General features: G+C 37.2%; 1 protein-coding gene across 2 annotated transcripts in view; it reads right to left on the reverse strand.

Moving 5' to 3' along the window:
* Positions 1–2,412: 2,412 nt before the first annotated feature.
* The window catches only part of CBLB (Cbl proto-oncogene B), a 128,154-nt gene continuing 103,316 nt past the window's right edge, over positions 2,413–27,250 (reverse strand). The window contains exons 12-19 of one of the 2 annotated variants that reach the window (XM_063148179.1): positions 25,021–25,386; positions 23,154–23,248; positions 19,592–19,735; positions 16,288–16,367; positions 16,055–16,186; positions 14,650–14,787; positions 12,091–12,210; positions 2,413–6,175 (exon numbers count right to left, since the gene is read on the reverse strand). In XM_063148179.1, coding sequence (XP_063004249.1) covers positions 5,913–6,175; positions 12,091–12,210; positions 14,650–14,787; positions 16,055–16,186; positions 16,288–16,367; positions 19,592–19,735; positions 23,154–23,248; positions 25,021–25,386 — 1,338 coding nt within the window. In that variant the 3' untranslated portion in view covers positions 2,413–5,912. The remainder of the gene's footprint in view (positions 6,176–12,090; positions 12,211–14,649; positions 14,788–16,054; positions 16,187–16,287; positions 16,368–19,591; positions 19,736–23,153; positions 23,249–25,020; positions 25,387–27,250) is intronic. The other variant, XM_063148180.1, reaches the window with a different exon arrangement.

Genomic DNA, 27,250 nt, shown 5'->3' on the forward strand with positions numbered 1-27,250 from the left:
ACAAAGGTTAGGCTGAACATGGCTCAAACTGGGATGTAGGAGAGCTGGATAATTTGAATTTTAGTGCATGAGCCTAGGTAATAAAGGTACTACTGACAACAGCCATAGTGAAAACAGAATAAAAGCTTTTAAATTAAGGCTCAAGAATTTCATATGGACCACAATAAATTGGTAACAAAAATGTAAACATGAGGAAACACTTGAGTCACACATTCAAGCAAATTAATAGCTTAAAAAAACTACCAGCCACTCCCTTCAGGTATTTCTGAAAGGCTAATGATGTAAATTCACTAATGTTTATAAAGAATTTGAAATTCAAAGACACTCCATTAGCAAATTAAGAAGAGTTCTCCAAGGGCACTTTCTGCATTGTGATATAATGAGAACTAGGGTGCAGATATTACTTTCAGTGAGTGCCCTGATCACTACACAGATGCACAGAAGCCAAGCTCCCTATTTTGGAGTAAATGTATGCACCTCCCCAGCCACACAGGGACAAAAACCTTGCCTTGTAGAACATGGGTGACTGTAGTAGCTTGACTACTGTGCAGATTCAGCTACCCAAAAGTGCAGGTATTTTGTAACATGATTAGCACATGGTCTCAACTCCCCAGGCTGGCATCACCTGGCGTTCTCTCTCCTCCATGCCCCACCAGACCAGCACACACATCTCAGTGTACAAACACACATCCTTCAAAAGCCAAGATGATGAGCTTGAAAACAGAGGCGTTTCCACTGGAATCCTTAAAAAGCTTTTGGTTGTTTTGCTAGCATGCAAACACCGTGTGAGCAGAATGCTATTTCACACTTCCCTCTGCTGCTAAAACCCTGGCATCCTGCTCCTAAACACTTGTGCCTTCTAAATAAGACACATTGTCCTCAGAGAAGGACACTCCCCTGGAGAAACACAGTAACTGAGAACTGGAAAACTCATAAACAAACACTCCTTTCTGTGCACCAGATCTCCAGGCAATTCACACTAGCTAAATTTACATGGCAACAGCAGAGAGGGACTTGGATTGTTATTACAAAATTATCTCCTTCTGCCTAGTTACCTGCTCATCTCCCATCCTGCTGCCTGCTGGGGCACTTACTGCAATAAAAGATGCTGTTTTCCAGCAGTACTGTTGTAGTTGGACTGGCTGACTCCTGCACAGATCTAGACAAGATGCAAGCAGCTTCATAGTGAGAAGATCACTATTCAATGGGTTTGAGAAGATCACTATTCAATGGGTTTGAGATCACTATTTAATGAGTTTATGCTTTTACTTCTGGCAGGTCTACGAAGCAAGAATCCTGTCACAGTTCACGTTATTTTGAATTGTCTAAGTTCCTTACAATGTTGAGGATATTTATGCAATTAAGTTTCACAAATTTAAGATTTATTTTTTGATTTAAGAGTAAGATTTGGGAATCAGCATTCATTCTGAGTAAGAATTTCCACTGCTAGACATGAGATCATCCAAGGCCAAATGGAATGTTTATATGTCACAATAACACACAGTGTTTTAAAATCTAAACTTACCAATTTCCTGATGGAAACTTATTGAAAATGATAAATGGAGGCAGATATCTCAACAGAATAATGGCTGGGTCTATCAAACAAAAATTCCTGAAACATTCTTAGAGCACCCAGCTGCTAACATTTGATAGTAACACAAAAAAATAACATCTAACTTTCACATAAGAGTAAAAATGACAGAAATAGGCACCTGCAGTATTAAAGACAAGTATTCCAAACAGGTAAATTCTGTAATTAGCAATGTGACTAGTGACATACACAGTGGAGAAGGATTTAACACACTGAAGGAAGTACCATGAAAATCTCAGCACTGAAGGTCTAATCCAAGCGCAGGGAACAGTGCTGAGGCTTAAATAGCAACACTTGCATTGTCATGCATAGTAGAGGGGTTCGATTTTCTAAACTTTTTCCAGAATGTTGGGATACAGTAATAGAAAAAAAAATGTTTTACACAGCTAAAATATTTTTGACATTAAGAGTACAATGCTTGAGAAAGTAAATGCACAAGGTATTAAATTTTCTTCAGGAAAAAAAAAATCCTGCAAATTAATATACAGTCGGACTATGTGTTCACCACTTTGGATTCTAAATATTTAATGGTCAGCATCTTTCTGCTATACAACTATTACATGCACATTTCAAAATTACTGCCAATTTATTAACTTTTACTACTGAAATTTAGAAATGAGGTAATGCATGGGGATGAAATGTACATGTCTCAAAGCAATGATTCACCTTATTTTAGAGCAAGGCCTCATTTTTGTGGTTTACAAAACAATGTTTTTTAAGGCCCCTACACAGGACAGGCTATGTTGCTAAAACTCCATATGAAAAGTGGTAATATTCAGTAACAGAGACAGAGTCTTGAAAAATCATGGACCAGCCCAACATTCTCTTAACATTCATTTTATAAAATACCTTACATGAACAGATAAAGAACTTGAGCATACATAATAACCAAAATTTAAAAAGAATGTTGAATAAAATATAAATTAATTGAACACGTCACTAAATTTGCCACATTAGACAAGTTTATAAAAGGCATTTTCAGATAAAATAGTTATTTGAAAGAAAATCCTTCAAAATGGAAGCTGCTGAAGTCCTTTTTCAAGAAGTCACTCCTAAAAGCGCTATATTCCAGGTCATCAGGTAGCACCTGAATGTGCTCTGAATACGGTGTTCATTTGCTTCAAAATTTGTCAATATTTAAGACACAAATTTCAGGTCAGAGTTGTCAGTGCAAAGTAAAGCTTCAAGCTGAAAACAGGAGAAATACAACAGAAGAAATGATCCTGGTACAAAATTTCCTAAATTCACATTATAAAAAAGCTGTGCCAGATGCACTCTTGAGATACTGGACATTAACGAATTTTACCAGTGGCCATTTTAGGGTTCCAGACAAGCCATTAACATGGCTAATTATATTAGCTTCCTTTACCACAATTTTAATTTTTCCTACACATAGCCTTTGGAAAAGATCTGTGCTGCTGATGTTCACTTGCTCTGCCCAACTTCTGATTCAGCCAATTTGTTTAAAATGCAGTAACTTAGCCAAAAGGAGAGAAAAGGTGAGGCCAACAGACAACACTAGGATGGTCTAAAGACTTCAAATGTTTCTGAGTTTAACCAATTTTGTTCACCCACGCACTCTCATTCAAATCAGTCTTCCTTGAAGTTATGTAAGTGCATAACACACTGCCAGGCTCAAACCCTTAAGTCTTTCAAAGGTTAAAACTATGTTTAGAGAACTATGTCTTTAGAGAACTAGACTGCAGCCAGATTAATTTATTTTAAGCCTATTAATTCCTGCAGAGTACACATCAACACTCTAGCAAAGCAACTTTGCTGTTTGACTTTAACCAGAACAGGTCTGAAACAGTCTGCACGTTCCACTATTTAGAAATGTTATTAGCACACTCATTTAAAGATTAATGGAAATCTCTTCAAGTAACCATTCAAAATATTGCTAATCAAGTTTGGTTTTTTTAACATATAATAAAAAAAAAGTGTCACTGGTAGTCACAACCAGAAAGAAGGAAAACTTTAAAAACCTTAATCTATCAGGCAGCAGTTCCAGCCTCTAATTGAAATATAAGGATGTAATTTATACTAAGCTGCTGCATAAAAAGGAGAAAATGAGCTCTTCATTACAATTCAAAATTTCAAAACTCAATCTGCAGATTGTTTGTTCGTCCTTGTAAAAGGCTCTTTTTTTCATCATTGCTATGCTGGCAGTTATGCTAGAACCTCATTTCAGTAATTCCAGTACAACCAGAGTGTATAATTTAATAGCCTGAATCATTTTCAATTTACAGCTAGCAAAAATGCTACAGTGATGCTGCAAACAAACCAAATGAACAAGAGGGTTCCATACCATACAAAACTTTCTCCCAAAAGAGAGGAAAGAGATTAACTTGAGCCAAAAGCACAGAATATAACTTACACCAAAACTTTTCCTAAGCTGTACTTGAGGAATGAACAATTACAGGAAGATGTACAAACTCAGAAGCATTTGCTCATATCCAAATGCTGCAGCAGCTCTTCCCTATACCCTGTATTCTCCTGATCACCCTTTTATCACTGACACAGATTAACAATATCCATATTATGCTTTGTGATGCTACAAAATAAATAAATTAGTTTTAAGAACAATTTTTTTCATGAAACAATGGGACTTTGAGATAGCAGAGTAATTTCCAACGGGTGTTCTCAGATACTTCAAATCCTGCAGTTCAGCCACATGCTGTTTTCAAAACACCTTTACAACAAATGCACTGGCTGATGAGACCTGATCCTGTAAGTGATACAAATTCTAGCACTTGCTCAGAGTGAAAGAGAACACCTACAGCTGAAAGGGAATAATGAATATATACCTCACACCCAGCCTGGCACACTGAAAATTTTCATATACTCATCACATATCAAAATGAGAAAAACATTCTAATTACCACATTTTTTTTTATTTGTTCAACAGTATTAGAAGAAAAAATTCAAAGTTTCCTAAAAAAAACCAAGAAAGCAGCAATCTTAAGAATTTTCCTGGAAATATCTGGACTCAACTTGAACATACTCAGAACAGAATTGTCTTCTCTCACTTTTTTTAAAATCAGTAAGATTTAAAAATTGGCTTGCATCAATTTGGGCTCAAAAATAAAATGCCAAAGTTTGGAGTATCACTAATCAAGTAATGCAAAAATATATTTCCAACTAAGCAGCTGGAAAGTGACTGAATGAATTTGGGTGTTCAACACATCCTTGAGGATTTTGAAGTGTACAGGGGAGGGAGGTTATTAAAAAACTTTGCAAAAAATATTGCTACAGTAGCATTAGGAATTAACAGTGCATCAAAGATTTAAAGTTTCCAAGTTAATACAAACTGATCCAAGCCACAATGAACCACAGGATAATCACTCAAACAAAACATTAACCGCATTCTACTTTACTGAATCTAGAACTGGAATTCATCTGAATACCTTTAATATAATTGAAAAAGATTCCTTTTAGTCTTGCCATGAAGAATTGGTGCCATTAGTGTGTAATCAAAACACAGTATTATCATGTGCATTTGGATTTTTTTAAACATCTGCAATCAAATACTCAATTTTGAAAGAGATTTTACACGTGAGAACTCAGTATCACTGCTGCATGAAGTGTTTTATTTGTTGGTTGGGATTTTTTTGTGGAAACTGTATATAAAAGACCTTGAGACTTCAGGTCATGGAACTCTTGTTAAACAGAAAGCTGCCCAACATTACTGTCAAAATACCTTTAAAAAGGCAGTTCACAGAATAATGTATTTTACATTCAGATATCTCCTCTCTCAAAAGCAAAGGAATCTCAGAAGAAAAAAAAAATCAGTAGTGAAGGCCACATACTTTTTGCATTTGATGAGCTGAAATGCAAAAAACAATTAAAGCATCTTGTTAAAAAAAAAAAAGACCGAAAGAAAAACAGAACTCCTGGAAAGTGATGATTTAGTTGATGGAGTGGTCAGCATGGAAACTGTTGGGAATGCTACAGCAGAACTGACCACAAGTACAAGGGAATATGAACAGGACATAGTACAGGCACAAACTAGAAAACTGTAACTTGCCAACTTGTAAACAAGAAAAAGCATTTCACAGATTAAAAGTTCTAGGGAAGTAAACTTTTTTTTAAATTATTTTGTAAGTTCAACCCTGATTTAAAAAAGTATGGCTAGCAAAAATACATAAGCCTCAGCATATTTATAAGTCTTGATCAGAGCAGCCAGGAGCCTTTGATAAACGGCTGGAAACAAACACCCTTCTGCTAAGGATGAATAAAAATATTCCATTCTGTTCTTCCTCTCATTCCCCAATCCACATGTGTATCTGCAGAATTCATATACTCCAAGAAAATCTTGATGCTGCTATAGATTGAGACGCGGGGAGACTGGTGGAGGAAAACAGACAAACTCTCTTAAAATACTGCGGGCCACATCAACATTATTCTGGGCAATTTCAAGTGCCCTCTTGACTTCTTCAAAGGAATAGCCCTCTCCCATAAGTTTTGCAATTTTTGCATCCACATTTTCCGTGGAACTGTCAGAGCTGTATGCTTTCCTGTGATGTGTTTCTGGTGCAGTTCTCCGAGGAAGTGGTTTAGGGGGCCTGGCTGGTGCTTGTGAACCATCTGTTTCAAATAAAAGAGATAAAGATCATTATAAATTGGCCTAAGACTGTGTTATAACTGGGGCTGGTCAAACCCCATGAAGCTGTTTTAAGAGTAAAATTCTAAAGTAACATGAAGAAATATTTTAGTTTACCAATATAGCTCATTTTAAAATTTTGACAGAAGCTGATGTCCTCAAGAATGTCCCAAATGGAAATAACGTAGCAATATACCATTTTAATAATAATATAGGAACATGCAATTTACAATTAAGATTATTGAAAGTTGGAACAAAAATAAAGTAAGATGGAACAGGAGAAACAGTGAAAACAGCCAGTCAAACTCTTAAAGGCTTTCAGACTCTCAACCCACAATTTGAGAATATCTGAGCTAAAAAACAAAACAACAAAACGAACTAACAAAAAATCCACAAACAAATAAAAAGCCCAAGAAAAAAAACCCTACAAAAACAAACAAATGAGCAAAACCCAAACACAAATTGGATTACAATTTTATTGAGGACCCTAAGTTGTGTAGAAGACGAATTCAGAGAAATACAGCTGAAGGAGAAAAATCCTTATTGGTCCACTTTCTAAATTCTGTTCATTCAATTGCTACTCATGTCATGCACAGCAGCTAAACATAAGTACATAAATACGTGGTTTCTCCAAAAGACCTCCAGCCCTACTACTCCCGTGATGAGAACAGAACATGCTCCTTCCTTCCTCTCCAGTCCCCCTATGGGAATATCTCCTGGTTTCTTATCTTCTATGGAAAGGTTACCTTCACAGTTAATGCTGGCGACTAAGAATCATCATGTGCTGGTGAAAAAAAGCTAATATTCAAACTTGCTAATCTTCTCAGAGTCGAGAGTTCTGTGCTCAAGTAAACTTGGCACTTTACTGAAACGCCTTTATCCTCACTGATTCCACAATAAGAAGCTTAAATACAAGCAGGCACAGCGCAGAAAACACTTTCAAGAGCAAAGCATCTAAAAAATTAAAAAGTCTTTAATCCTTCAATAATGGTTTTAACAAGTCCTATCAACAGTGACTTTGATAGATAAATTAGAGGAATTTCTGGCTGTGATACTTCCTGTTTACTTACACTGAGAGCAGTGGCATTTTCCAGTGTTAAGTACTTCAGAGACTGTTCTTTAGGCAGAGAAGAAATGTTATATATCCAGTATTCTTGTTGTAACCTTATCATAACACTGGACAGAGAGAACTATAATTCAACCAAGTCCATTAGAGACTTCAGATAAATGAAAGCAGTTCACACAAGAGCATGTTTAATGCAGGTGTATTTTCCTTTCAAATTAGTTTTTCCATCAATTTGGATGCATGCTGCTATAAAATTTAATTCCACTTCTTAACTCAGAGAGTTAATATTACCTTTAGAAAGATGGTGATATTCCATAAACAAACGGATGAAAGAAATTCGATTTAACATTTACAGTAAGGGGCTGCGAGCTACAGCTACTAAGGGCTACTTCACATTTGTTTTGATTTTTTTTCTCTCTGAAGATAAAAAGAATCATGTAAATTATACACATTCTGAAGCAGATCCAAACCTGCTATGAAGGTGTGGAAGACCCATGAAACACTTGTCTGAGAAATTAACTGTAGCTCAGGAAATGCGGTTAATCACTAAAAACTCAATCAGAAACAAGTTCAAATTTCTCACTTCACTTATTTTAGTAAATTCAAGACTGCAAAAGAATAATATTCTTTATCTTTAGAATAATGGCACATTATTTAAAACCAATAATTTTCTTTCACAAACCTTCAAGCTGTTTTAATATGTACATTCCATTATGGACTTCATTTCTATACAGTATGAAACAAAATTAAATTTACAAACTTTGCATTTTCCCCTGGGCTTGAAGTACAGAAGAAATTCCTTATGCATAAATCAGATCCTTCCCTATGCTTGTGTTACATGAGGATATTTTTGCTTGACTCAGCCTAATAAAGGCTTAAAACTGAAGTTATTTCGTGTTTAAAATCTTCACTTCACTGAGGCTTTCTAACAAACTTTATAAAGCAGTCACATCATTTAGAAAGGTCATTTTTAATTCTGTCAGCAGATTTGAAGCACAGGCATTTTATTCTCACTACAGCAACATCTCTCTATAGCACAGATACTCTGAGATCTTCAGCGCTCTCAATTCCCATTATTATTTTTTTTAATGCTGACATCTCTTTCAATATCTTCACATCCATATAAAATTTCAGCTAAAGCTGGGTATCATATTGGATCCTGAGCTTAAAGATACTAAGCCTAAGCTGCATGTCCATCTGGACACTGAGATAGAGGTATTAAGCAGAACTTTCCTTCCCTACCTCCCATCCTCTGATGTTTCAGCCACCATAGACGTCTAACTAAGAATTCCAATAGATTTTCTAACTGTGCAATTCAATTAACAGTTTCTACCACGAGCAGCTTCTTCCACTGCTCCCAGTTCTGTAATTCAGCACTAGACTGAACCCTTAGGTAAGGGGTTAGTACAAAAGCAGACACAGGCTCATTTAGTAAGTATTTAAAAAGCACAGGAAAGTGGTCAGAGCTCTGTGGCACAGTGGGTGAAGGCTGTTTGTAACAATGCCATCTGCCTGTTCCTCTCTGCTGGGAAATGCCCTTCTTTTCCTCCCTCACTGATTCTCCTGGATTGCTCAGTCTTTCACCAACAGCCTGAGGAGCATCAGAGAAGCAGCTGACCCAGGCTTGTTGTGAAGGCCCTCTGTGGAACAGTGGCAAGCAGCTACACCTCACCTAAGTGGGGTACAGGAACAAGGCACAGCCAGGGGACACGCGCTCTAAGGAACTCAGAGAACAGGGAGAAGGTGAGGGAAGGACCCACTGCATATGCTGCTCCATCAAGCTGTTAGGCATGATCTTTCTACTTTGCAATACTGTGGACTACATTATTTCCTCTAGTGTTAACTGAAATAAACCCTGGAATAATATTCTTGTAAAAGGAATCCAAATTTGCAAGCAAGCATCTTCATAAGGCCAACCGAGGGAATGAATAGGCAGCAGGCAAATATATTAACCAATCATTTGAATCTGTATCTTACAGAATAGCTAAGTTCAGCAAAATAAAGCAGTCATCAATTAGAGGCTTAATTTTCTTCTTCCTTTCCCTCTTATTATTGGCTGTGTTTAGGTAAAATACTCTAATTATTAGCAATATAATAGAATAATAGAATAGGCTGGGTTGGAAAGAACCTTAAAGGTAATTTAATGCTGCACCCCCTGCCATGGGCAGGGACACCTTCCACTAGACCAGACTGCTCAGAGCTACATCCAATCAGGCCTTGAACACTTGGAGGGATGAGGCATCCACAGCTGCTGTGGACAACCAGGGCCTCACCAACCTCAGTATAAAGGACTTCTTCCTGAAACCTCATCCAATCTCCTACAGTTCTCCCTTGTCCTCTCACTGCCTGACCTTGTAAAAAGTCTTTCTCCTGCTTTGTTCTACACTCCCCTCATGTACTGGAATGCCACATTAGGTCACCCTAAAGCCTTCCCTTCTCCAGACTGAAGAATTCAAATTGTCTCCGGCTTTCCTCACAGGAAAGGTGCTCCATCCCTCTTTTCACCTTGGTGCTCTTCTCCAGACTCACTCCAGCAGGTCCCTGTCTTTCTTATGCTGGATGCGTTTCTCCAGGTGGGTCTCATGACAGCAGAGGTGCCAAATTCCCTCCTTGGCCTTGCTGGCCATACTGCTTTGGATGCAGGACAGCAGGATGCAATCCTTTTGGCTTTTTGGGCTCTGAGCACATGTTGCCAGCTCATGTCCAGCCTCTCATCCACAGCACCCCCAAGTCCTATTTCCTTTTCTTGCTCTTTATGTACTAATTTTAAACAGTTGTATATAAGGAGTTGGAGAAACCGTGCCTTTAGGGGAGTGGGTTGCATGGCTGGGTACTATTTCTGAAGTGCTCAATACTGGGTATCTGAATTAGAATTAGAATAAATTACTCGGTGGACTTTAAGGACTCAGTTAAACATCACTACAGCAACCTTAAAAACAGTGAAAGTGAAGCAGGGAAGTTAAAGCACTGCCCATGCTACTCTAGGAACCCAGTAGCTAAATGATAATTAGATTTTAGAGTGAACTCCATTTCTTTTTCAGCTAGTTCAGAGAATTACCTTACAAAAGCACTGAAATGAATAATTTCTTCAGTGAGCTGATTAGGTCAGAATAAATGCAAAACCAAAGTTCTGAATACAGTTACATTCTCTACATTGTCTTTTTAAATCATAGATGAAGGTGAACCTGTTCATCCTGCAGCTCATCAGCTCTGTCCTTTGGAATTACTGACACTGTAAAAACAACTTTCCAATTAAGAGAATGACATGATCTATCACATAGTTTTCATCTAATTGAAACTAAATGGAATATCTTGCTGCATATCATGCTGATTTAGAATGGTATTTATAGCAAAAGCTGACATCTGAGTGTTTTAGAAGATAGCTGTGAGAAACAGATCAAAAAGTATTAAGCAGCACCAGAAAGCTCCAAGTTCTTAACTAGCAAGTATCTCACAGTAATTTAGGAAAATTAAAAATGGTTCTATCACAGAAGTGCAAGAATTGCAGGAAAACTCCATAGCTTTAAAAGTAGTTGCATCATCATCATAATTTGCATTATATGATAAATCAAAACACTCTGAATAAATTGACAGAGTGTTTAAAGACAAATAAATCCCTCACAATGACACTTATAAAGCATTATAAACTCTTTTCTTCCAATAACTGGAAACGAAAAGAGAAACAGGTATACTTGTAAAGACGCCCTCCCAAAAGAAATAGTATTTACCAAAGGCATCACACTAATTCACAATTATTGCTGTTCATTAAAAAAATAAGTAAGCCTGAGGAGAGCAAAAGAAATTCCCCATTATTTAAGTTGGAACATATTCTTTTTTTCCCCCTATACTTCAGCAGTATGAAAATCTGTATTTCTGAGAAGGAGAATGCAATTGATACTAAAATATATCTATTTTTTTTCCACTTGGGAATGCTTCATTTGAACAATGGTGATTATTACAACTGAAAGATTAGAGAAAAGTCCTTTTCTTCATGCATAAAAAGTCTCTACACAAAATTTTATCTATCAGGAGAATGATTAATGGTGCAAAACATCCCTTGGCTTTTTCTTTGTGTAGTTTCTTCATACAGGAAAAGAATGCACTTGGACCAATCTGCCCCATTCCCCATGTACCATGTACATCTAAAGAAAAGAAAATTTGTCTAAAAACTGGTGAAGGTACTTTGAAATACAGGTAATACTGTTATTATTTTTGTCCACTTAGTAGATTTCCTTTAAATTCACTATTTTTGTTGCCTGAATACCCTAACCAAAATTTTTTTGTCAGAGGAATCGTTTCTACTGTACCTGTTCCATTGAAAAGGAAGACTGAATTTTAAGTGGTTTTGATTCTTGGTTTTATTAATAAACATCTTAAAAGCTTCTTAGAAATTCAGACAAACATATTAGCAAAAGAGACAGAAAATAATAATACTTTAGAGAGTTAAGCTACATTTTTTTGTTTAGGAGAAATGAAACAGAGGGAAATCAGGTGCTTGTGCTCCTTTCAGTACTTCTGATCTCCTATGAGCTTGAAAGGTGTCAGGAAAATCTCTGCCTTTCTCAAAAAATAAGGAACACTATAACTGACATAAGCATTCAGTTTGGCAGCTAGTAAAATGGAGCTATATACACCTACACACAACAAGTAGCCACTTCTACCTCTATTGCAGAACTTAAGTCTGTTACCCTTTGATGATTTCATTCTTTTGTAAAGCAACATTGCCATTGCAATTTGTTGTGCAGAATGACAAAAAACTCATTGGACTTTATGGATGAAAGTTATATTCTTCACAGAATTGTAATTTTCTACAAGAACAGTTTTCTGCCTTACCTGAAGATGGAGGAAGTTGATCATAGTCTTGAGATGTCCTATTTGTTTTGACATTTTCACCAGGTGCTCTCCGAGCAGGTGGCAAAGGAACATGACCAGTTATTGAGTCAAAATGGGGATCTGTGATAAAAAAATTAAAAAAGTGTCTTAGAATAATCAGAATTACTATCTGAGGGAGGGCTCAAGCATAGAAGGTAGGATTAGAGTAGCCTCCCATCATGCAGAGAAACCATGAATCCAGGTGTCCTCTGACAGCACATGCACATAAAACTCCAAATTCAGTGTTCACAGTACACATGTAAATATGATTTGAAGTGACAAACACAGGAGCACAGCTCAAAGGTGGTCTGTCCTGCACTGACTGTGGTCTCTTCTCACATCCATGAGGCACTTTTCAACCACCCAACCCTGATGGTGCTGGGATTGTGCCTGGCAAAGCATCGAAGAGGTTGCAGCGCCTGAAGCAGCACAATTAGAAACATCCCAGCTATTCAGTTTGCTTAGAGCTTCATTATACTTCTATGCTTTGCAGTTCATAAAGACTGCAGGGCTGATTTCCTATTCATACAGTCCCAACTGTGGGTAAATATTACAGGGACAGAATTTGAAAAATTAAGTAAGTAAGAATTTTGATTTATTGTCCACTTCTTTTCTTTCTTCTTTGGATACCAAAGGTGCTGCTGAGCAAGTGCAGATCCATCCTGGATCTGGCTTCTGCTCTGGACTCAGTGCTTGCAGAGTGTTTGTTTTGTATGTGAGAACAACTTTTCACTGGTGTTGATGATGAGATTATTATTCTAATCTGACAGGCTCTGATGGATAGCTGAGAAATCACCCTCAAGACTTGTATGGAAACCAATCATCAAAAACTCTTCATAAATCTTCTACAACAGATTATGTGACAAGATGCAAAGTGAGTAATATGGCTTTAGAAATACCATATGAATAAAAAAAGACCAATTCACACAACCATGCATGCCTAACTAGATGCAATACATTGCTAAGATTAATGAGAACTGCTGCTGCACGATTGTACTCCTTATGCAAATATGAATAGCAATATATGGCTTTAGATACATATTCCAGATATTTATTTTAAAGCTATTAAATTTTTTTAACACTATCAGTGACGCTCTTAGATTATCTGGAGGTTACACTTAAACATGCAAAACTCGGCATGTTTCTGGACACTGGGCACAGGCAGATGGAGCCTGTGTGCATCTGTGTGTGAGGGCTCCTATTTTTCCTCTCCATTCCCATCAGAATTGAATGGTGCAGTGTGTGTTTCTGCATCAGATGATACAATTGCAGCACCCACTCTGACTAGACTGCTGAAGTAGTTTTTCTTTTGAAGTGTACAAGATAAAACCACACTGCACTTATGAACATCAACCTTTAAATTCTGTAGCATTCTTTTCACCTGGATGCATTCAGCAACTTAGATGAGAAAGTAACACACTGAGTTGAATTTGCATTACAAAATACACAAAGCTTTGGCAAATTACTCAATGTCAGGCCTTGACTGACAGGAAAACATACATAATGAAAACATTCCATAAAAGGTCACTGCACTTCAATCTAAAGTAGCTCCCTTTCCACTCACACAGGTCAGCCAAACACCAGAGAACCTGTCAGGCCATCATTCAGCTGCACATGACTGCTTGTCATTCACATTCTGGCCTTCCTGTGAAACCATCACCAAAACATTTCATTTTATCCCTCTCCACAGAGCTTCTAAGAAAAACAGAGAGGGAGAAGACAACACCTAACCCCACCACGAAGCAGATCATCCCTGAAAATATTCACAGAAAAGGTAAATTTAAAGACACCAACATCCTTTGAAAGCTTCCACAGAGAAAAAAAAATTAAAAATCCCTTCACAGACACGCACTATAACCCACAAAAATCCTGCTGTAATCTGTATCATAATCAGCAAATCTATTCAACTTCATTAACCTAAAAATAGGACTCTTTTCAACTCAAAGACAAAAATCATGAACTGTAAACAGTTTTCATACCTTTTATAAGCAAAATACCAGGGTGAATGTATCACAGTCATTTACAAGGAAAGATAGCTGAAAACCTGACTGAGCAAAAAGGTTATGAATCCTATGACTTAGCCACTGTATTCACAACACAGTTTAGTAGCAAACTTTTACAACAGTTCTAACAGAGCAGAATACTCTTTTCTCTTATTTTATAGCTTCTTTCAAAGTTTCAACTTGAAAACATCCCTTATGAATTATGTTTTACTATTTAAAACAATGGAGTTGACAAAAATATACAGACTAATATTAGAGATTACAACAGAAAACTACAATTTACAAAATTTCTAGCCTTGTATAGACATACTGACCTCATTTTATGACTTTGTGATAATGAAAAGTGAAGTCTTTCTATTTTCTGAGTAGCTTCACCTTCACCATTTAAAATTTTGATTTTTTTTTAATATTTTGTATAATGATCTCTGAGGCCTGGTGACAACTTTAACACTGAACAGATAAACTTCTGAAGTAAAGGCAAATAAAATGAAACATGCTGTTTCCTCTGTATTCCTACCAGAATGAAGGAACAGTTCATGTCCTGACGAGGGTCGGCTCCCTGAGCCTGCAGGTTTTGTGTGCTCAATCATGCTGTGCCGAGCAGGTGGTGGTGGTGGTGGGAGTGAGGGGGGTGAGCTGTCAAATACATCTTCACCTGCAGTTTAGAAATGAATTATTAGATGAGCAAAACTTCATTAAGAACTGTAGAATAAAGAATAAAGATTAAACTTTATTTTTCTCTGGCTGCTGAGGTCTTTACTCCTATGATTCATCTAAGCAGTTCAGTGACTCCAGTAATAAAATTGTAAACCTGACTGTTAATAGCCACAGTCCTCTTCTTAAACATGCTCTGAATGACCTTTTGCAGTGCTCAGTTTCTTTGCTGGGATGGAAGGAGAGATTGCTTTTAGTGGCTCAGTTGCCAAGAGTGTACTACAATGAAGGCTTCACAGAGTATCACGGTAGAATAACAGCTGTATTTCAGTGGCTGAGCAAGTGTATTTATATACAAACACCAAAGCTGACTTCACTCAGTCTGCTACATTTATGCTGTGTATTATCTCTATCTGCTGTTCAGAAGCTCTGACTCCAGATATAAACAGAATTTTCCAGAGCTTGGCAAAAGAATGCACCTCTTATACAAAGGTGCTGCAAGCAGGAGTTATCAAGCACCGTGATTTTTATGTGTTATTTTGCCTTCATTTCTCCTGCATCTCAGGAACACTTCAGGGACCAGAGAGAGCATAAAATGTTCAAAAGGTTTTATGGAACCAGAAATTTGGATGCTGACACATAGAGACATAACCATGCAGCTGAGTTTGTCAATGATAGTGTGGGTGGTCCCCAAGCATAGCACCAATATATATGCAGAGATCACTGATTTTTGTGTAGGAGAAGAGAACAGAAATCAGGGTTGGAAAAGAGAGCTTTTGGTGCCTGTAGACAGCAGTGAGTTTTGAACTGTCCCCTGATGGGGGAAAAAAATCCCAGAAATTAACCTATTAATTTAATTTAGTGGTTTAGTTTTTTTACTCAAATACCATATTTTTGGCATTCTTCTTTGTATTTGATAAAATAAATGCAATTATTTAGGCTACAGTAGAAAAAAATGCTCCACCACTGCATTAAATTGCAATGCTCAAACTTAGTAAGAGACGATTAAAATTTAATTTAGGGAAAATGGTTTTTACTTTTCTGTATAACTGGAATACAGATGTAGTATACCTTTTTGTCTGTCTCAAGTGAGGCCTTACAAACAGACTCCAAATGACACAAAATATTGACTGACAGCTGTAATACTTAGCTCATAGCCTGTTTGGTACTCCTAACCTACTCAACAACGGCTGCTTTTTAGTAAACGTGTCATTTAGTTCATCTGGGCAGTGTTAACCATTACATGTAATCAGCAAAAAGTCTGCAACCTAAAGGGGGCACCAGAAGATCATAATCGGAGGGTGTCCTGTTGAGCAAAGAGCTGTGTTTGGGGTTGTCTCTGGCAGGAGGCCGTGCAGGAGGCAAAGGTACCGGAACAGTAGGTGCATCATAGACATCTCCTGAATGACACAACCACAAGAAGTCAGTGTTTTCCTGCTGCACCCCTAGGGCAGCACAGAGTCAATCTTGTCAGCAAACAAGGAAAAAATAAAAAGCGTACCTGACTCTGGATGTTTCGATTTCTTTATCTCGGAAGTAGCACCGTGGGTTCCATTCGCGCATTGGCCGTTCTCACACACCCTGCAGACAGACATTAAGCAGGAAGCAATCAACCATTCAGCCAAGCATTAATTAATTCCCTGAATGAGCAGTACCTGGCAGTTCACCATATGGAAATGAATCAGTGACAACAAGATGCATCTTTTTTAAAATTTACATTTTTAGATGTGGAGAGCAGATACTGGTTATCCCTCATTAAAACTGTTTTGAAGGATTATACTAATTTCTCAGTGATGTACTGACATGGCTTAAAATAACACAGGCTGCAATACAAGCTAGGGGAAGAACTAACATTAAACACAGTCCTCACTTCAGAGCTCAGGTCATTACTTTATTCACACAGTTACATCACAGGCTCAATATTAGCTCACCTTCACAGATGCTGAATTTTCTCTAGCAGAATTATGAGAAAAGGGAAATGTGGATTTTATAATGTAATTATCCACACCAAAGCACACCAGAAAAACCATTAAACAAAATGCAAGAAACACAAAAAAATCCAAACAGAATAATACACATTAATAATAAATTTTGACTCAACTTTGCCAAACATTAAAAAACCCCAGTAAAAACCCCAAAACTGAACTAGCCAAAGCAGTTTTGCAGGAACGTATTTATTTCTCTATCAAAAATTGAGCCTTGCTGATACTTCCACCAGAGTTTACTGATTTTTTTTAAATGGATGCAAATTCTGCCCTCAAAACTTAGCAACAGTATCAAATTAATATGAAAATTATCCAACCAAACATTAAAGAGTGACTACAATCTTGTTGAAAATATTGGAGATTATTTTTGTAAGAAGACTTTGTTCAAATATGGCAGGGAAAAACATTGAAGAAACCTTATCATAATCTTAAATATTGTTTACAAATACAAAAGAGCCAGGAAATCACTCCTGTAACTGTGGGCTTTGCATATTCAGAAAGAACCAGAGATTTTGCTTGGAAAAAGGCTACCATGCTAAGTAACTCCAGCTTAAAGATAAAAATCCTATTCCACCATGCACTATTATCATTAAACATTGGGAAATCTGCTAGAGTTATATACAGCAAAAAGTTCAGATTTGGGGTTTCTACCAACAGTATTAATAAACCTATCAGCTTTGGCCAAATGGAAAGGAAGAATTAATAAGGGTCTGGAATCTTTTACAAGATTCCTTATAAACAGGAAAGGGGAAGTGAATTGCATTTGTGGTCCCAAGAGTTACAACTAGGAGTAATGAAATAAATATAAGAATAATTGTAAGATTTAAAAACAAACAAAAGCCCCTAATGGTAAGAGATATTTTGCTATAAATTAATTTCCCCAGAGAAGTGGTAGAGGAAGTGTTGTTTCCTTCTTTGACATTAGATTGGTTCAATCTTTCAAATGCAGTGGATGCAACACTTCCTCTGACTCCTCACAATATACACTAAGTAATTAAGAATATCTTCTACTCGAGTTTTAATGAATTATGCATTTTCAATAATGTCACTAGCCACAGGCAGCAAGGTAACTTAACGTGGCAGCACTTCAGAAGTAATCAGTCCATGATGAGCCCAGCCAAGTAATCAGTTTACAAACAATGCTGAAATGCCTGTTTACATTAACAGTAAACACCAGAAAAAAGGACATCAAATGAGTACTAACAAGCAAGCTTTCTGTCCTTTCCCCCTTTAGAAAAAAAACTTTATTAAAAAAAAGACAGCAAATGTAATAATGTAACATTCTTCTAAAATTAGTCTAATTAGTAATGCTGAAATTCTTTCCTTTTATTTCTTGTTCCTGAACTGATGTTCAGCAGTAACAAATCAGACAATTCAATGATCTGTCTGAGAGTAAGACTGTGAATCGTTTTTTGTATTATTCTTGAGATATTTTTAGCACTGTCATATCTACAGGTAAAAGAGACAAAAGGTAACACAAATTTGAGAGTAGGATGGAGCAGTTACATAATTCTAACCTACACAAAATTTTTAAGCTCTTTACTTTACTGAAAACTCCGAATACTATGCAAAAAGTTAGGGACAAACACTTTGGGAAGAGATAAGAGAAAGTGACACTAGGGGAAAAAAATGGAATGTATAAAAATTTTATAACATTAAAAAAAAAAGTTGATAACAGTTTTGATGAACAATAAAGAGAAGTTAAGTTTCACTGAAACAAAACATCCCTCCCATGTTACTTAATGAAATGCATTAAAAGAACACATCAGCCAGGAAACAGATTCCTGCTTGAAAACTTTCAGTTTTTATAAGCTTTTTTCCAGCTGCTTTAAATTATTACTTAAAAGGTATAACAATCATTATTGGCTGATTCTGGGGTGAGGGACATGTTGAGCTTTATTGATAGTGGGTCCTCAACATCACATTCTGACAGAGAGGGGGAAAAAAATTGCAATACGTCACAAAATTTTTTAATCACAGGAAGGTCTAAATTTTTTAGACCAATGCTTGATTTTAATATCATACTTGTGACCTACAAGACCAATAAAACATTTGCCCTTTTCCCCCGCAGTGACTCCAGAGTTATTTTTTTAATTCCAGCCATTCATATCGTTTTAAGGAGCAAAGTTCAGCAGGAATGTCACAGCCTTCAGTTGCCACGTCCCTCGCTCCAAGTCTCCTTGTCATAATCCATTAGTAATTCTGAACAGTGAAAGTTTGGAGGGATTGTTTCAGAATATATTTAAAGCTAAGGAGACATATTCCACCTGTATTTAAAAAGGTTCTATTTCTGAGAAGCATAAAGAAAATATACTGTCAAATGGGCTCAAAAAGCTAAAAAGACACACTATACATTGGGGAAAAAAAAGAACCAAAGTATGTACATACAGCTGCCAGTTCACATACTTTTCAGTACTGCTTTGCTTTTAAATTGGAATTATATAAAATGTGAAAGGCTAAGAATTTCAAAGCTGACTGGAAATTTCAGTCACACAATTCTCCTTAAAATTAAATTGGAAAGAGTTTTAAGGCTTGTATCTCCTGGTCAGTTCCGAAAACCTCAATGTAAGGGAAAAAAAAAGGACCCCAACTGCAGAAATGGTATCCAAAGGCAAAAAATACCCAGTTCTGACACAAGAGAGATTCAATGATGTGAATTTCATAGGTTTGTATCTGTGGCAGTGGCCAAATGAAACAGAAGCAGGGGTAATCCCAGTTTAGGAGGCAGGCAAGCTTAACCATCATTACAGAATCCAGTTAATTTTGGGAAAAGCAGAGGTTTTGTAAATAAAATTTTTTCAAGACTGTAAATCACCTTACCGAGCAAGAGGTTTTATATTATGACCATGAGGTGGTTGTGAGCTCAGTATTACAGGATGTGAAGAAGGAATTTTGTATTCATCATCATCATCTGGGTGTTCCCTTGATTTATCAGACAGAGAATTTGCTGAAGGACCAGGGCACCTAAGGAGATTAGAGAAATAATGGTTTATCTTCAGCTGTTTGGTACTTGACCTCAGATAATACTGAAAATACTTTGCTTTAGCCCAAACATCCTTAATATATCTACTACATATAAGGCAACAAGAGCACCATGAGAAGCATACTTGCAAGGGTACTGACTTTTTGCCACTGAGAATGCATAGAGCAAAGGGCAGCTGCTCTTCTAAGAGTTAAACAGCTACTTGAGGCAAGCACAACATAGCAGTGAACTGCAAAGAATTAGAGTATTAAATAGGCACTTGCAAGACTCAGCCTGTTTGCACTTACCAAAAGCACTGAATAAAAGTTAATTCAGGACAAAAGGTGGGGGACTATGACTTCACCTTCACAGTTTCGTTAGCAAGATGGGACAGACAGCAAGAGGAGAAACAACTTTTGGTGCTACTTCTCCCTCAACTACCTCAAGGCAACTAAATATTCCTAATATATTCACAGACAAAAGGGGCTTGGAATTGGATGCATCATTACATACTCAGGAATGGATGCTTCCTCAAGCAAAATATCACTGTGGTTTATGGTGCTTTGGAGACAAAGAGTCTGCTACTGATGTAGCAAAATGGGAGCTACTCACTGGAATGCAACAAACACTACTTGAAAATTTTGAAGTTTTGGGGAAGAATCACTCTGTATCTTTGATATAAGAGTTATAGATGTCATTTCAGGAATAAAACAGCAACTTGATCAAAACTGCTAAAACAGTCTGACATAATTACACAAGTCCAAAAATAACTATTTATTATATAAATATATATATTATATTTATATAAATATTATATAAAATAACTATTATATTTTTAAAAATAACTATTTTCACATGTTTAGTCAAAAACATAGGGGCTGAGTGGAAAATAAAAATCAGATGTTCAGTTAGCAAGAGTCCAATATTTCATTACTGAGTTTATAACAGCTACTTTAGTAAAAAAAAAAATCAGCACTGTTTCCAGGAAAAATAAAAAACCCCAACAAAAACCTCCAGCGCTTTTCTATTAATGTAGCTTTTTAAGAAAAAAAAGGTCGTATTTGTAACATTATATTCAGTAAAAGCTGATTAAACAATTTAAGTAGGCATATTATAGAATTGTGAAATTTCCAATAAGAGTAATTTTGACTCCTTGTTATTTAGAATAAGACATTTCATACATTATCAATGTATCCTTCAGTCAAATGTTTGGAATTACAGACGGATTATAACAAGTAGAAAGAACAGAATGCCTTGGAGCTATATGAAACAAACCAGCTCTCAATCCAACACACTGCACAGATTGGAGAGCATGAAAAAAATGAGCAACTTGCTCAGATTAATTGGAGTAGCACAGTTGTGAAAAGCAGAGTATTTTGAATCAAGTACAGTTCAACATTTACGAGTGCTGAGTGCAGTCACTTCAACAGGAGGAAAAATAGACTATAAAAATATTCTCTCTGACATTTCCAAATAAATCATGCTAGATATTATTTGAGTTACATTTTTTGAAAGCAATTGTGGTTGGTGGAAATTGCTGTTTTTAAAGATTTTTTCCCCTTCCTCCCCAGTTTTTCCACCTACATATCGTCACACAATATTAAAGATTACGAGCATATTTCCTAGTGGTGACAAAAACTTAATTTTAAATAAATTGAAAACAGACATATTCATGTTTAAAGAAAGAACATACAATGATCAATTTTTAACAGTCATTCCATGTGGTATTTTAGTAATTAGATAATTTGAACTTCTTACTCCTAATGTTATGTATTGATAATTTTATGCTTTAAAAATCAAAATCTAAAATTGCCCGTGCAATTTTTAAAAGGTGTAAGTACAAAACGGAAACGAAAGTTAACTTTTTCCTCAAAAATCAATATAGTTTAGTTTTCACAAATGAAGGCTTTTCCTTCTTCCTGGAATTCATCAGTTTTCTATTCAGAAATCTTTGGTTAATAAAAGAATTTCTTTTGACCAAGCAGAAGTCACACATTCTAGCTTTGGATTGGCCTGACAGGGATTTTGTGCCTGTACATACTGTTATAATATTGTGTGGACTTTCTAGTGTTCTGTGTATACACTGTTCTTCGGTTCTAAGTTACATCTGCAAGTATCTGAGTGAAAAAATGGGATTCCCATGAAGTAGGATGTTTTTCCATGCCATGACACACAGAAATTAGAGTATTTTCCTCTTCAGAATTTAATTGTTATGAAACAAGCAGACTAAGAATGGAACAGATTACATGAGGCATCCAACTGGTACTCCTCTGAGACCCTACCTCAATCAGGTTACAAATCTCAACATTTAATTACAGGTATGTCTGGATAACAGGCTAAAATTTTCTTCTGAACTGAAAACAGGCATGGAGAGCTTCACCTCAGCAACTGCTCCACCTGAAAATAGGCTTCTAAATAAAAAAGTCAATGCTCCACTGCACCTTTATTGTAGGGCTCGGTGAGAAAAAACCCAGCATATTAATAAAATGCTGAAATGTATTTGTCTTCTCTATTAAAGCTAACTGAACACAAAAATGGAATGAGAAAGTTCTCAGGACTAATATGAACTGACTGTCCAATTATATTATTTAACAGCAAGAATCACAAGCAGAACATTGGAAAGAAGTAGAATAGCATTATTGTGATATGATCCAATTTCCTTACGAAAACACAAAATAAGGACAGACCACATTACAGGACTTCCAAGCTTTCAACTTAAAATATATCTAGTTCTGTACAAAATCCTGTGTCATTCAGAGTTTGAAGATACTTGCTATGACAGCAACATCTTTATTTAAAAATAAAAAGTCATTTTACTGGAAGACTAACAGTAGTCTGCGCTTGGAATGACAAATCTTCCTATGTTCTGGAACTCAGAAACGTTGATCATATTTAAAATTATATAAAATGGTTTGGGTTTGGTTGGTTGTTTTTTAGCCACAACAAATAAGAGATGATAGTTTGAACCTTGGATAAAGCTCCATGTACTGAAAGCCCAGAAAGTCTGACTAGATTAGGGGCAGAACAGTGACAGAACACATTTTTTAGCCCTAGCACTCTCCCTAGAATCTGTCATCTCCTGTGACAAATAGCTCTGACCACACTTCTCCTGTAGTAATAGAAGCCAAGCCAGACAGTATCTGCTCTCACTGCCAAATTCCTGAGAGCAAGATCTGCCACAATTTACTCTCTCTCCCTATACAAACATGCTGTGGCCAATTAACATTAGGACTGCTCCCACTTAATCAATACCATTTATGCTTCTTTTGTCAAGGCACATTAAAATTCATGGAAAGCAATGAAGTTACATAAGTTAATTTCTTTCTTTTCCCCATTTTTTCTTTTAGCACCAGAGAGTCAGTGCTATTACCTAACATTAGCTAGCACTTTTATTTTATATATCTTATATATATAACTTACTTTATACTAGGGATGACAGAGCCAGCTGGAAGAGGGGGTGAAAGCCGTGGAGGGACATCATATTCTTCATTTATCAGATGACCATTGGAAAAAACCTAAAAGTCACACAAATATTACAATGAGTATCTCCTCCTATCACCATGGATATTCATCAACTAGGTATTATACAAGAGACCTTGAGAAGCCTGTGGGTAAAGGCTTTCCCAAGAGTTCACACCACAGAGCTGTCTCTGAAGTGACTCTGAGGCCTCTTTCACCCCATTTTGGAGCTGTAGAACATGTTAGTTTAAAACCTCACCAAAAGAAGTTTCACATGACAGTAACTAGACAGACACTCGGTTACAGCTGAACTGCTTGGGGGAAAATTAAGATTTCAAGATTGCAAAGTGAGAGAGATGAAGTGTAATGGCAAAGCAACGGGTACATCATGCTGAACATATTAATTATTAAAAGAGCGATACAGAGCCTGCCAGAATCCATCCTCTACCCACAGGATTGTCTTTCCAATTCTTGGCTTCTCAATAGCAAAATGTTTATATTATAATTGATATATGAATCAGGGAAGAAAATTCATTCCATGTTTCCCTCATGAATGTAAATATAGCCTGAGATGGTAATTCAGGGTCGCTTCCTCTAATTGAATGGTTCAGATCTACAACCTGAAGATGACAGTTCAAGCAGTACTTGGTTAAAGATCTATGTATGTATCTCCTCCAGACTACACTTCCACACTGACTTGGTATTCTAATTTGAGAAGTACTCATTCCATCAGCTTCAGTATTGTGCTAGACCACAACAAGAATGCTACATGAAGGTACAGTTGAAGATAAAAATCCAGTATCCTTTTAAAATCAACAGAAAATCTGCAGCATTTAAACAACAGCCTAGTTCTAAGTAAAATTTTGGTGCTTCGTCTCAATGCTGAGAAAAGCATTATATAACAATAATTTAATTATATATAACATCATAGATGACTTAAGTACCTTTCACCACATATGTCAACACCTCTTATCTATAGTAACTCAATTTCAGAAACATACTTTCAAAATAACCAAAACCTCCATCTATATATATATATATGGGAATATACTTGCCATATACATGCACATACCAAAAAAAAAAAAAATTAACTGGAGATAGAAAGGTTAAATAGCTTGTGGTCTTGGAAAAAGCAAACAGATGAAAAAAAAGATTTCTAACTACCATGGCTTAACCACAAATCCATCAGTCTAAGCAAGAGCTATGTAGTCTTGCACAAGCTGTGTAGTCTTCAAAAAAACAAAGAGAGGAGCTTTGAGTTAATAATCTCTATGAATAAATTACTGAGCTGCTTTGATAAAAATGATTAGAGCGGAACTAGGAATTTTTTCTTAGGACATCACCATTTGATCTCTTTTCAAAGCTAAGTCTGACCAGCTGTAAATGGCTTTGCAAGTGCCTGAAGCTGCAAAATGCCAGAATTCACCTCATCTACAACAGAGATAAGTGGATCACCTACTATTCTATCAGAAAATGCACACACAGTTCGGGCACATAACAGTTCCAAAGTGGACTTGAGATGCTGTATTATTACAGCATACATGGATACATTGTTTTAATGATTATTTGTTAGAAGAATATAGCACATCTAGAATATTCTCTCAAAGATATTTTTGACGGTTTTATGTGAAAATTGTATCTCAGACCCTCATATACTGTTGCTTTATAAATTACAGCACTTAACAAGTAATTTATGAGCAGCTTATTCTTAAGCATCAGCAGAAAAGATTCAGAAACCACAAACCAGCACTGGCCAATATAAACAGTGTGCTAGGCAGTGCAAGCCAATGCTGCGGCAGGGTGCGAATTTAGGATTCCCTGGAAATACCTTGGCGCTTTCTGCGGGCAGCTCGTGCCGCCTGTGCTTCCTGATGAATCCCGGCTCCGCGCTGAGGCGGCCGTGCCTCCCGTTCACGTTCGCAGTGGCGGTCAGGCCCGCCTTGGGGGAGGCGTCGCCCCCGCCGCGGCAGCCCGCCAGCGGGCCGCTCCCGAACACGTCCCTGGGGCACCAGGCCTCGAGGGGCACGGGCTGCTCCCGGGCGGGCAGGCCCTCGGCCGGGTGCAGGTGCCTGGCGGCCCGGCTCTCCGGCAGCAGCGGCGGCGGCCGCTCCGGCGGCGGCGGAGGAGGGTCTCGCAGGGGAGGTGGCGGCGCTGGCAAAGGCTTGTCCTGCTTCCTCACCATGCAGGGAGAAGACTGAAAGACACAGAAGTTACAAAAAAAATTAAGTTATGCGGAGGCATGAATGTTGCTCGTGACTGTTATGAGTAGAACAGCTGGCCATTTTTTTAAAAGGTTGCAGAGTTCACAGGTTGGGCCAGTTGCTGCCAGAGTGGAGTTCTAACTGTTTGTTATTGTAATCACCTGTGGTTTTCGTTAACTAATGTCCTGGGTTGAATAGAAGATGCTTTTATCCCCAGTCGTCTCATTCTGTTTATGTTGAATAATAAGTGTTCTACCTTTAAGAGTGTTCCAGAGAGTGAAGTGGGGGAGACAAGAAGCGTGCAGTTTGTTTTCAGACACTGCGCTCACTCCTCCACATTCCTGCTTGTGGACTGTGTTGTCTGTGGATGAACAGACAACAGGACAGAGCTCTCCTTTGCTCTTAGTTAGTTTTAGCTAGCTGAGGCAGAGAAGTTCCCTGGACTGTTTTTTTTTTTTTTCCCTTCGGACGTCTTGAAACTGCTCTGGACTGAACACCCAGCAGAGCACTGGCAGCTGCACCTGTGGCCCACCGGGCTGGGCTTGGCCTGCGACAATTCCAGCACTGGAGGGACTGATCAGAGACTGAGTGAGCTGAGCTTCAGCCCAGGGTTTTCTCAGTTTGTCATCTCTTTTAGAGTAGCAAGGGGTCTCATTGTTTGATATTGTGTTGGTTTTATTGTTAATTAAACATTTTTTTTCCACCTTTCTCCAAGGAGGTATTTTTTTCCCTCCCGGACCAGTTGGGGGGGAGGGGACGATTGGATCTGCTTTTCCCACCGGAGCTCCTTTGGGGGATTCTTCCCCAAATTTGCTCTAAACCTGGACACTACCTGTCGCGAATGGTTAATGTGAAAAATTCATTTATTACATGATTGGCTTTTTGCAAATATTAAAATGAATGTTATATGTGTTGTGTTAAAAAGAAATGCTGTATTAATTCTCTTAAGTGCTGTGTTAAATATAGTTTTAGGTTATAAAATTTGTTAAAATAAGAACTATGTTAGTAGGGTTTTTTTAAAGAAAGGAATGAGGCACTCGCACCAGATAGCAGCCACAGGACACCTAAATCTTTCAGGGAAACGAATTTATTGCCTTCTTATCAGAAGAAACGAACTTCTTCCCACCTTGAAGGCACTGTTAGGATTAGAAGGAAGAAGTTGACAATGACCAGACAAAATCCTATGTTTGAATGGAATTTATGCATCATGTATGAGGTGTATGAATATGCAACAGGCTGTTGTTCTTAAGGGTTAATCCTTTGTTAGCAGGAGTCCTTTTCTGGGCTCGTGCTGCCCAGAAAAAGGTACCCAGACGTCTGTAACTCTTTGCTTTTATTGTCTCATATTGTCCTAATTCAATTTGTCCAAATTGTTATTACTCTAATAGTGTTACTATTCTTTTTAACCATTTTATTACTATTAAACTTTTAAAAATTTTAAAAACAAGTGATTGGCGTTTTTCACAGTTAAGAATTCCCCCTTTGCTGGGTGTCGCCATCGAGTTAGCATGCAAATGACATCAGATCCAGCATGCAATGGGAGAAACCCCTCACCAAACCTAGCCAAAAACCCTTAAAACAACGAGTCAACACAAAACTGATGAATCAAAGTGATGTCTAGACATGAGGAACAGAACCTAATGTCCACTAAGGCCCTTTTTAACCCTCACCCTAAACCTAAGATGTCAGCTTGACCCATAGTTTTTTCCAGTGTCCTTTGCTTTGATCATGTGAATCACTTATTCATCTACTGAATTGAATTTTGTGGAGTGTTTGGTAAAAACAGGCTTCCTGATGTGGAAGAGAAACCCAAAACCCCAAACAAAATAAAATCCCAGAGGAGTAATTCGCTGACAA

The sequence above is a fragment of the Melospiza melodia genome, chromosome 2 (assembly GCF_035770615.1).
Source record: "Melospiza melodia melodia isolate bMelMel2 chromosome 2, bMelMel2.pri, whole genome shotgun sequence".
NCBI lineage: Eukaryota > Metazoa > Chordata > Aves > Passeriformes > Passerellidae > Melospiza > Melospiza melodia.